We start from the raw sequence: 12,896 nt of genomic DNA, 5'->3' as shown, positions 1-12,896 counted from the left end.
ATAGGCTATCCTGGGTAGGGAAGATGTTGTATTGAAACCTCCTTCATTGACCAAAAAGACTCTCTCAATAAGCAAATGGTAGAACATTTGGAAACAAAAACAAATCAACAAACTTATAGGCATACATTATAATCTCAGCCATGGTAAATGGTTAGATTTTTAAGCAGCTGGAGAGAAACCTAATCCCATACCTTTCAATAAGAGCATGGACAGCAGGAATAAAAACCCTTTCTTTAGTTTCCCCAACTTTTATCTTTTCATTTTTTCTTTTACTTTGTTACGACAGTAAGCGTGACTCTGAGAAACCCTTGGTTATCTATTCAGTGAAGACCTTCCTTTCTTTGTACTAAAATACAAAACATAAAATGCAGCACATTACTCTGTCAATGAGGAGAAACCAACTATATTAGAAGAGTGACACCTCCATTCCACATTGAGTCATTCATTTTTCTGTACTAGACATTTAAGAACTCCATTTGAAAATAAAAAGTCTTATTATTAGTCTTTCATGTATAATGTCTTTTCACCTTTCACTCTTAAATCCGGCAGCAGCCAGCATTTAGGCCAGATTAAATGTCTACTTTTTCCTTGTGCAGAGGTGACTAAATTAATTAAAGCCACTTCAAGTACATGTAGCTCATCTTCAGCAGAGCAAATATTAAATTAATACAGATAATTTCCTGACTGTGACTTCTTTAGTCTCCATACATAACCTTGATGTACGTGTCTTCTTAATAAATCAGTGCCTGCATTCAAAGATTGGGTGGGGGGGGCAGGTAATTGGGGTTAATTTCCCAATGCTATTCATTAGCTGTAGGTGTACAGAAATGGACAAAAACCATCACTGAAGAATTCCATACTTCATGTACCGCTGAATGTTAATAATGTGAATGGGTTTTCAAAACAGAAGGTCAGCCACTTATTGCAATAGCAGGATGAGCGTGTTCTTTCAAAGACCTCTATTACATGTTCTGTCGGATTCAATGTTAGTGATAAAAGGTAGAAAAAGGAGGAGGAGGAGGAAAACCGAAACAAAACCGAATGAAATCAAATAAAACGGATTTACATCACATTATTTTCAATGAAAAGGTCAAGGAAACATTCCATAAGACGATGGAATGGGATGTGGCTGGATGTTCTGACTATTTCATTTAGCACGTTTTGGTACACAAAACAAGAAAAGACTTCAATCCTAATGGAATGAGCTATTTTGGAAGAGGTTTTTCTATGGTTTTGCCTACGCAGATGTAATTACATTCACAAAAGCTGCAGGTCACTCAAACCTGGAAATACCCACAGTGTCCAAGTATAGAAACATAACAGTACCGCAAGCCTGGTGACCAGCAAATGCTTACCAACCACCATCCGGATTGTAAAATAAAATCCCACCATTTTTATCTTATGGAAAGAAGTGTGTCACTTCTGCTGTCCAACAAAACTGGCACTGTACTGGCCACTTCATAATACAAATCAAACAACACCATAAAAGTCTCTGCCATGAGGTAACATCCAATAGAATGGGACCACAAAGGGATCGCAGGATTCACAAAGACACATCGATACAAAGAAACGCAGGCCAACTTACCTTGCGTCCGCCTGTATTGAGACGGAGTGGGGTGAGAAAGGGGTCGAAAATCATATGGCTGGTTTCAATGTTAACTGGAGATTGTCTCTTTCCAACCGAGCATAGATTCCAGGCGGAATTTACTAGCCCCCAAAAAGATGGAACTGTAAACAAACAGACACACAAGCAGTACAGGTTAGAGACATTAGAAGAAAACGGGAAAACTACAACCAGTTTGATTTCATTAGCACATTAAGCATTATTTTCAAAATAACCGCTGCGTATCTTTGCGTCTCAAAAACCATATGGTTAGAATACGTTGGATGGGTCAGTCCAAATCAGTTTGTGCATCGCATTCAATGAATCTAAACATAAAACCATTTAAATAACAATTTAAATGCGAAAAGTATGAATCTGTTTTATTTTTAATAATATATGATTGAGAGTAACAGAAGTGTATTACGTATTATGTATAATTTTAAGCACTGGTACATTGGTATGCATACATTGAAAGAGCCAAGTTGCTGCAAAGTTTGAGGAAGAAATATGTTGGCTCATATTTGAATAATAATACAAATAGACAGGCAGCCTTGAGGAAACCATTGCTAAATACAGTCTTGAATAAGTGATTGTTATTCAGAAACGCTTGACTGAAGCCACACTTTGATTTCAGGGGAAAAGTCCTCTACCCTGAACAACCTCCACAAGACATTGTATTAGAGCATCTCCCCTGTCACCTCTTGGTTTTGATACATCCCTATTCATGTTGGAAATCAGTTAACTTGGGGGGTTGAAGCGCTTTCCTGACATCAGTGCCATCTGGTGTTAATTGGTCTGTGTGCTTTCGGATGCATCTTGAAATAAGGAGACTCCACTCGTTAAGCAGAGGAAGACGCTCACAAATGCTACTCTTAGTAGAACGTGACCCCTCCAACTTTTCAAATACAACAATCTGCGAGGGGTCGGCTCCAGCCAAAACCCTGCCTTGCTTCCAGTACGCCTTGAACCACTTTGGGTTCAATTAATAAAGGTATCCCAGACATAATTTAATCTGCCGCAATGGTAGGGCGTCGTTGCAGAGGAACGGCAGCCAGCTGGTTTGTTGCATTCCAACTTAATAACACCTTCTTTCCAAAGGCGAATTACACCATTTGACACCATCCCTACTGAGAAAGCACTACATGCAAGTTGTTTTTCGCATCGTCTCATTTAAGGAAATTATTGAATTCACCATGAACGCTTTCGAAACTACGAGAACACACTCCGTGCGCTAAATTATGCTGGAAAATGACAGGAAATATTCGGTTCAAATGGCATGCAAGTGCACTGGATCGATGCTTAATTCGAGACCTTGTTCAATATCTACACATAATTATTTCCTACTGATAGATCCCGAACACGCTGAACCTGGCAGCTGTATTTCTCAGGAGGGCAAGCTTTCCACAGACAATAATGTACGGCACCTACGTCTCAACCTTTCCAGTACCCTGTGGTATTAAAAACAGAAGGGAATGCATTACTGTCGAGCTCTATTTATTGCCTGTCCTGTATTTCACATTAAGCACAGTTTCTCTTCTTCTTGTCACTTGTGAGAGCAGATGTAGGAATATTTTATGGCCTTTATAGAGATACCCTTATCTGTTCTTTTGAAGAAGATTGCAGGCTATTATTTAATTATTTATTTATTTTGCGGTGGCCACGTTAATAGCCCAGTCCATCCTTAAATCAAATGGAGTGGAATGAAGACATCATGGATATTTATTAAGGGCCTGGCTTTTCAAATATTTATGTCCTGCTGTTGTTTTCACTGAAGAGGTTCATTTTATCTTTAGAGGCAAGCTATCTGGATTGCTTCACCAACCATTCACCACAACACAACATTTTAAGTCTTTGAGGGCTTAGAAGAGTTTAAACACCTTCACCAAAAATAAAAAGAATGATTCCTATCAAATGATTTGTTGTTTGGATTTGTAATTAGACAGTCAAACACAAGCCCCTCTCCTGTGTTAGCAAGTTGAATTTCTCCTGAGATCACACCGTTGACTGGTGCAGAGGAACACACTTATAGAAAGTGGCCTCAGTCTAATTTCATCACCGGTTGTGGCACTGCTATTAGCCTACCACCGAGTTCAAGCAAATTGTCAAATGCTAAACAATCACAAGGTTGAATAGTTAACAGGTTTAAACACCTAGCGTCAGAGAAACACTTGGAGAAATCCGCTTCCTTCAAATTTAGGTGCTTCCATAAGATAAACCCTTTAAAAAAGAAAAGAGAGAAATGTCGATACATAAGCCAACACATCCCCAATTACCAACAGCAACGAAGGCAGCTGCGGACGAGAGGAAAAACTTCAAAAAGTGTTCAGTGCAGCTCTGATGACAAATGGTAATGAGGCCTAAGACTCGATGCTGACGCTTTCAAGCTACACCGCGTCTTTTTGGGAATCTCAATTTAAAAGTCCCTGTTCTCTGAACTCGGGGACTAGATGAAAATTTACAGAAATCAAGTTGTGTTTGTACAGTAATTATTTTTGCCCCGTCTAATTACATGCGTCTGCAGTGGAGGATTCCATCTGGTTTATTAAGGTTGAGAGCCGAGAGAGAGAGAGAGAGAGAGAGAGAGAGAGAAAGACTGCTGCAGCTATGCACATCAATAAACCACTCCATTAATTATTTCCTCCTACAGATCTTCAAGCAAATGATCATGCTAACGCCTCTAGGTACCTCCAAATGAAACTTAAATATTTCACTCACTATTTAAATCTCTGGTTTTAAGATATAAAGCTTTCATTACACGGTATAAAAAACCTGCAAAAGGTAGATGCATCAGTATTAGACTTTATTAAACTTGGGACAATCTCCCTGGAATTCCATTGTCTTCCCTTCGGTGAAATATTAGTAACACATTGTAATGTCTATGATTAATTTTCCTTTAATCCCCCCCTCCCTCCCAGCATCACCACCACTACCACTTGTGCTGTTCTGCAAGGATGGCAATTATTTGAACAGAACTAGAGGGATGGTATGAAATTAAACAAAATGTGATTGCTCAAGGAGAAATCCAGTGTAGGATTGGGGGTGGAAATAATAATCCGAGAGATTAATAATCATGGGAATGAAATATTCCCCTCTTCCTTTCCCTTCCTAATGAAGCTTCTGCTGTCCTGCTGCTCAGCATATTTACACTTGATTCTCGTAAATGCACAGAGATGTATGTGGATGTTTTGCTTTGATGTTGTGGAAGGAAAATGTATTCGTTTTTTTTCCCCTGGTCTTGCGCTATAATATGTGATATTAAATACTTGTCAAAAACTGGATAACTCTTGGGAGGATTGGTTTAAATAAATACTATTTATCTCTTTGAACCAGTGAAATGGAGCTAGAGAGAAGATACAATTATCTTAGAAGATGCAATTGTACAAGTAGGCTACTGTACCGAGAGCAACAGGAATTAAATGTCAAATCATTACTGATTTCAAATTAAAGACAAAAGCTGAATATAATAATTTGCTAGCCAAACCCTCAGATGAAAAGTCATAGATAATTGTTTGGAAATATACTATTTAGCATGTCTCTACTGACAAACTCATAATGAGGAAAGTGTGGGTTGTTTTTTTTTTCCTTTCCACCTGAACTCCCCAGTGTTAGGGGCGGAAAGCTCCACAGAGGCACTCAGCGATCCTTCCAGAGAGCACAAAGGTATCCAGGGTTCAAGACCAGCTGGGAGAGAAGGGGGTGCTGCCATGAGAGAAGATCTCAAATCAATGTGTTTACTTTTAATAACATGCTGATTACATATTTCAAATATGAGGGAAAAAAAAAAAATCACTATTTGCACATTCACGTAAAAAGACAAGGACCTGAGAAACAAGTGCTGATCACAAAATTAAAGGGTTTCAATATTTTAAGTTGCAAAAAGCCTTTCTGTGTTAAAATCACAATACTATCAAGCACTGAAATCCCAGGCTTCTACTGATCATTGTCTCAATAGGCTAGCAAGGCAGATCATAAACCATTTACCTGCAGGACACATAATCAAAGCTAAAGCACTTAGATTTTATTAAGGTTTCCATCGTCATTTCCCTGGATAGACCAAATGAATGTTTTTATGCTTGCGACGCCAGAGGAATAGTTAAGACGCCAATCACACGTGCGTTCGTTTTGAGGATCCATGCGTGACATGTCAGGCCGAGAGCGCAGGCCCGAGCCAGGCAGACGTTAATGACTTACAGAGGAACCCATCATGCTCTGACACACGCTTGCCTGTCGTCGACCGTATGAGACTTAAAGAGCCAGGGCTTCGCTGCCGTGCGACACACTCCACCATCACAGGGAGAAAGAACGCCGCTATTCTGTCCTTTAATACACATCTGATCGTAACACCTTGGATTGATATACCTCATTAGTCGGGTCCAGAAAGAGAACTATAAACATGTCAGTCACATAAACCCTTCTTGTCGTTTGTTAATGGCCAGGAATATACAACCTGGCGCTGGGCTGAGCTGCGCCGCTGCATAACAACCAAGGCAGGGAGCCTCAGAAATGAGACATCTATCATTAGAGCAGCAGAAGGAACATGCACGTTCAATCACTGTGCTATCAATTTGCAGCAGTTTACTACAAAGCCCTGCGGTTTGGAAGTGGTGCTTTCCTATTGTTACCGAGTTCTCATTGGATCATTGGCAATCATGTGTTCTAGATCTTCGTCTGGTTTCCACTTTACACTTTCCACAATACATTGTACAATTTCTGTTAAACCCCTAAGAAGCTTGATTATTTTATTTATACAACTTTTATTAGTATTATTATTATTATGAATCCCTGCTACCAAATACATATTCAATACTGTAATTATATTAAATTTACAATTAAAGAAAAGTCTGCACACAATCATGAGTAGAAAAGCACATTATTGTTACGGTTTGGATTCTGTTGGAAGTAAAAAAAACAAAGGATGTCTTTGAATAGCACATATTCATTGTATGATTACTGTCATTATATCTGCTGTTGTTCTTATTGTTGTTCAGCTGGGCTAATGAAATTGGATTTGTGAAATTAAGCAGCTAGTTGCATCGAAGGCTTCAAAAGTACAATGAAAGAACCCCCCCAGAAGATTAATTTATGGTGAATGAAAAATCACAGCGGAAGGTGGATTATACAATTGACTTAGTAAATGAAAGGTCTACTATTGACATTTTATTATTTAACAGCTTTGACCTCCTGTGAATTCTAGAACTAATTTGATTCTGTTGGTACAATATACCTTCACGGTGTGCCTTTAAAATAGCATTCGATATGTCAGGCTTCTTGTCAATAACCAGTCAATCTGCGCAAACCAGAAGAATGTAACCACATCACGATGGTTATCCGACAAAATGCTTTTGGCTTGTGATCTCGAAATAAGTTATTTTGGGATTTTCCAAGATCACAAATCAAAGGATTGGGGGATTTCAGGTCAGTTTTTTCAAGATCACAAAATCATTTATCTGAAGATCACAAGATAGAGGCTGGTCACAGGGCAATCCTGAGCGCAGTTATCTTGTAATCCAGAGCTTTGAGATTATTACTGTCTGGTGCTGGCCTCAATGAGCCATTGCATGCTATAATTGCACATTTCATTGTCCTCTTTAGTTTCTTCCATCCCAATGGTGCTTTATAGTCAATATTTTATTTATGCTTCCAAGTAAATTCTGGAAACTAATGAGTACAGTTTAATTGTATGCACTTCTGGACATTACACACAAAGATCAAGGAAAATATCTGCAAATTGCATCAGAAGAAGCACACATATCTCAGCTGGATAAAGAGAGAATGAGAAAAATAATGAATTACATCCAGTGAGGCATGCTAATGAAACCAACATTTAAATCGAATTCACTTTGGTCTAACTATACCTACTACCCATTAAAAAGAAAAAAAGGAAGTCTGATTCCTCCTTTTCTAATGCCCTTGCTTTCTTTTTTATGTCATTGCAGTAGATGTTCTGTTACATTGCCAAAGTGATGTGTCTGAAGTTGCATGATTATAATGGCATAAAATGAACTATATCCATCTTATTATAGGAGCATTTGAAATGGCAATAATAGCAAACATTCAGTGGCTCCTGTTCATAATTAAACTGTCCAGCTACATTTGCAGTTTATTGTGACAAAATGATAATGCAAAGAATGCTAATATTTCATTTTTTATTTTATTTTTTTGGTTCAACGTGTGAGGGATTAATAACCAGACAGAGGCAGAAGGAGAGCAAGAGAGCGGAGAATAACTTGATTACAGCGACAGACATTGCGTATGGTCTTGATTATGATTTCAGACTACTGATTCGTTTGGTTGTTGTCCATATAATGTGTAGAGAGGAACCTGTGAAACGTGTACCATGCCACAAAGACTTAGGTGTTTATTTGGTTTTGTGTCGGTCTATTTTGTTTGCATTACAAGCACTGTATTTAATAAATCTGCCTTGGGCCTTCTAAACCCCACCTCACAAACCCCCAGCACTGTGGTCCCCCCCGGTATATATACATTCACACACACATGCAGAAGAAGGGCGAAGGCAAGTCTTCATGTTTTTATGCTGCCTTGTCACAAACTGAAGGGTGTTCTTGACTCCGTTGTTATTGGCAACACCATCTTTGTACCTGGCAAATTATTATTGGTAAATCGAGCTCCTTGTGAAGAAGACTACAAAGCATTATGATTAAGTAAAGAAAGATAAAGGTGTTGATCCAGTGTTAAGGGTTACCTTTCCACCAACTACCAGTAAGAAGGGCCTTTGCAAAAAACTGCTTTGATCCTATTAAAACATACATATGGTTCAGGAAATGATAAGAAGTACAATAATTAGTGATTAATTACAACATATTGGACACATATCTCCCTTGTTGAATTTTAAATCAGGTTCACCTTTAGTGCAATTCTTTAATGGAAGCATTTGATTCCAATTAAAATTCAATTTACCACAGTGCCGTGTTCCTAAAGAGCACTTTGCTGATCTTTCTTCTCAGTTTTCCAAACAGTAGGGGAAATTTACCAACACGGCAAGTCGCTGCCTGCTTAATATTAAAACCTTTGCTTTGTCTGCGAATTCATTCTCCTTTCACAAATCATTAGGCAGCCTTCATTTTTGCCATGCCTGCCTGCAAAGAAAATCTGCTTTGGCAATAGGCCTCTGAATGCAGAAAAATACATGTATAAATAAATAAATGAAGATAAAACCGCATATCAGTGCAAACTCCACACCAGATAGCTATATAAACAAGCAAGGGAAATAACATTTACTGCACAGCACGCTTCACTAACTGAACTTTCACTGTAACCTCATTCCAGCTTCCCCTATACTTCATGCATCAAATACAAACTACAGAGGAAAGAAAATGGGCACAAATGGCTCAGCATTTTTCAGAATGCATAAATTGCCATCAGTAACACCGGACTATTTCTGCACTTGCATTTCAATATCATCAAATTAGGAAATAATACCCTCCAAAGCAAAACTGAGCATGACCTGTACAGAACATCATTGCTAGCTTCAGTGAATGATGTTTTATAAATGGTCTTCTGGACACTGCCCAATATTGGTCATCGTTGTTGTGTTAGTAGCTGTGATGTTGTGTTAGCACTGCAACCACAGAGAATGGCCTACTGAGTAAGATCGGCCACCGGTATAATGGAAAATAAAGTGGAAAATGCAGACGGCGTGAATTTAAAACGTTCATGGTTTACAAACGAAACAAGGATCAGTGGTCACAAGTGGGCATACAAATTAGGCATGTTAAGCACTTTTTTGTTCCGTATACAGAGACTTGTAGGAGTTTGTAAAAAGCTACCAAGCCATCTAGTTAATTTCTGGTTGATTATTATTATGCATTTCTAAGCAGACAACCTTACCCAGGACTCTGGGATCACAGTCTGAACCAGTGTGTCTACGAGCAGTCTGGTAGGCCACGGTAGGTGTTGATTTGCAATTACTAAATATAAGAGCGAGACAGGCTGACTGTCCTCTTGTTTAAAACCCTTCTGATGATCTGCCATTATTTTTCCCTGGGTGTCATCACTTGTTTCCACATCTGATGGGGTGATTTCTTGATGTGTGTTAGAAGCCATTCTGTGAAAATGCCCCTTTTCCAGGTCAAATCCCAGGTCTGCCACTGACTCGGTGAGCTAGTTAGTGAACTCTGATGACACACAGTCCACCTCCGAGTCCCTGTAAGTTGCATCAGGAGAAAAAGCAACTACTACGTTATTTATTGTGTATAAACTGCATTGTGTAAAACTATATTGTGTATAAACTCTGAACCTGCAGGGACAACCCAGCTCCAGGAAAAACAAAAAGTGACACATGACCCAAAGGAGAAGGGAAGAGGGGTGAAATGGCATTTGACCGTCTTCTTGCCCTGTAACAAACAGTGCTTGATGAAAATTAAAAGCTCATGCTGAATTTCCATGGAATACAAATGCAGAATATCAACCTCTTGGGAGCTGGTATTGTTGACTCATTGGGTTGATAACTTGTAATCTCCTTGTTATCCAAAACGGTTTCATCTTAGGCTCTGTTGATAAATACTGACACACGAAAACTAGGTGATGTGTACAGATTCTCGCAAATCATTATAGGATGCATTTCCAAACACAAAGCCAAAAATAATAATAATAATAAAGTGGGAGGAACGCTATTCACTGTTTCACACATTGGAGTCTGCTCGCCTTTCCTTCATTAGCGAGCGCACATGGTGAGAATTAAGACAACGGAAATAAATCAAAAGTGTGAGAAAAAAAGTTAACCCCCTGTACTCTCCAAGACTCTAATTTTCCTTATGTTATGAGTTGTTATGAGTTGTTACGGAACATGGTAACAGTTATAACTAAACAGACCCCAACAGTTCACAAAAGGCAGAAGGGTTAAAAAAAAAAAAAGAATGAACAGTGTTATAAAACATGACAGATCATGCTGCTACTCAGAAAACAGGGGAAGATAAAATAAAATGAAATGTCCTTTGCCAAACTATGATGAAAAGTCTTGGCTGCATGCCTAGTAGATTGCATGATAGATGACAGATGTGCGGCTTTAATTAACAATACTGGCCACGGTGAACATTAGTGACACTAACATGGAAGCGCTGCATCAAATTCCCATTTGTTCTTCTCTCCTGATTGGAATCTGCACTCACGCCGGGACATCCGCTTTATTAAATGCTGACAAGTGTACGGCTTCGACGATAAGATGACTGGCCTTCAAACGGTCTTCAGTGAAATGATACCTGTACAATATAAAAAGGCAAATGCTGCAATCCTGATTCTTTTTTTCTAAGAACCCAAAAGTTGAATTGGACTGACCATTTTAGCAGAAATGGAAGGAGGAACATTACCGTACATATATTTGTCAGGTTCAAGAAAAAGTTTCATTTACACCACTCAATAGCAGTTCTTTGCTTCAAGTCTGAAGAGAACAACTGGTTCTCCTGTGAAGAATGTTCAAGTCTAAGCCATGGCCTTCTCCTCTACAAACAGGATAAAGTATCTCATTAATGGACAGTTTTGCACCCAGCCGTTGTCAACCTGTCAGAAGCTCACTGGCTCAAATCTTGACCTTGAAGGGCCGCCTGTCTCAAAGCCAGGGGGAGCTCAACCTCACCCTCCGAACAAATGCGAGGAAGTCAGATAGAGTTATTATGCTCTGCTGTGGCATAGTACTGGATTTAGAAGCTAAATCCCCTGCAAAGTCTGCTGAATACTTAAGAGAAATGTGGCCTGCAAGCAAATGTAATCAGTACAATGCAGTCCTGAATTAAGACATGTTTTTTGTATCCACTGTTCATGGGTGGTCTTCAAAGTCACTGGGGCCACACTGATAAACAAATGGCACCAGACTCTAAACCAATACTAAAATCCAATTGATATTTCAGTCATAGATACAGACCTTTGCATTCTGCCCCCTTGTCCCCTAGTGGTGGTAGCAATTACCAAAAAAACATATTGATCTCTCTGCTTTGCCATCACCAACACAACACTACTTGACAATGGACACAATCACCAGTTGTATAATATTATTAATTATCATCATCATCATCATTATTATTATTATTATTATTATTATTATTATTATTATTATTATTATTATTATTATTATTATTATTATTTCTTGGCAGGCACCCTTATCCAGGGCGACTTACAACATAAATTAAGTCAATTTAAGTCAATTTAAACAAGTTTTCTAGGTCAAGATAGTCTCTTCATATTCTGTAGACACATTCAGACTCATTATTTTAAAGTTCTACTGTCAAATCTTAGACCTTGGATTATTATGCAACCACACTAATCTACAATGCCAAAAGAAAAGGAAGAGGGAAATACTAAAAAAATACAAAAGAGGTACTTGAAACGTTTGTTCAGCCTTTCAAAAGCTACATTTAATTAAAAAAGTTAAATCTTCTTTCGTTATTGATTTTATTTTTGTTCTGTAAAGAAACCACATCTAAAAAAATCTAATAAAACCAAAATAAAAAAAATGGACATCAGCTCCTGTGAATAAGGATATTGATTGACTTGGCGCTCTAAATCAAATTATACAAAAGTAAAATTAAATAACCCGAATGGTCTCCATTAATTATGGCTAAGGACTATTGACCACTGGGAAATTATGTAATTTTGTTAAAAACTTCACTAGGTATTTTCAGAGTCTAACAAAACTTGTACATGACTAGTCTAAGCCTAGAGCTAGCTCGAGGGCATTTCTGACAGTGAGTGTGTGACAGGAAAGTATAACACTGAAAATGATAATTCAACATTTTAATTAATAAATAAACATATATATATATAGTTAAAATGTGGGACAGGTGAACAAAATTCATATTAAGTTGCCTTTTCTTCCCCCAGAATATTTTGTTGTGGTGTAACAAGTGGCCTCAATAAATTATGATGTGTAGTCTATCATTTTATGGTCTTGCATTTTATTTTCATTTACAAATTCAATATCTCATTACTTCAGTGAAATAGGGCATCAGAAATAATAATTCAAAATTAGACTGAGTAGAAAAAAAAGAGAGGACAGTTTCTCGGTTCTCGGTTCATGGAGGTCCAAAACTGAAATTAAAAAAAATATCAGGTTCAAAATGCAGCTCCTAGACTCCTCACTTACTCTCTGAACACATCAGCCCAGTGTTTAGGTCCCTCTACTGGTTACCTCTAAGATTAGGAATTGATTTTAACACAGAAACAAACAATTCCTCACCTTTCAAACTGAAACCTTTCTTTTTGAACAGGCCTGTGTGGTTGTGAGTTGTATTACTTGTAAGTTAAGTGTATTTCTAACTAGATCTTTTGCTGTTTTAATTAG

The 12,896-nt window shown here is 38.1% G+C and overlaps 1 protein-coding gene across 3 annotated transcripts in view; it reads right to left on the bottom strand.

Moving 5' to 3' along the window:
- Positions 1–12,896, bottom strand: part of ca10a (carbonic anhydrase Xa) — a 200,908-nt gene that overhangs the window by 124,179 nt on the left and 63,833 nt on the right. For all 3 annotated transcript variants that reach the window (XM_066704769.1, XM_066704768.1, XM_066704770.1), the window contains one exon: positions 1,586–1,728. In XM_066704769.1, coding sequence (XP_066560866.1) covers positions 1,586–1,728 — 143 coding nt within the window. The remainder of the gene's footprint in view (positions 1–1,585; positions 1,729–12,896) is intronic.

This window comes from Amia ocellicauda, chromosome 5 (assembly GCF_036373705.1).
Source record: "Amia ocellicauda isolate fAmiCal2 chromosome 5, fAmiCal2.hap1, whole genome shotgun sequence".
Lineage (NCBI taxonomy): Eukaryota > Metazoa > Chordata > Actinopteri > Amiiformes > Amiidae > Amia > Amia ocellicauda.
The sequence above is the reverse complement of the archived record's forward strand: the minus strand, read 5'-3'. Positions and strand labels throughout refer to the sequence as shown.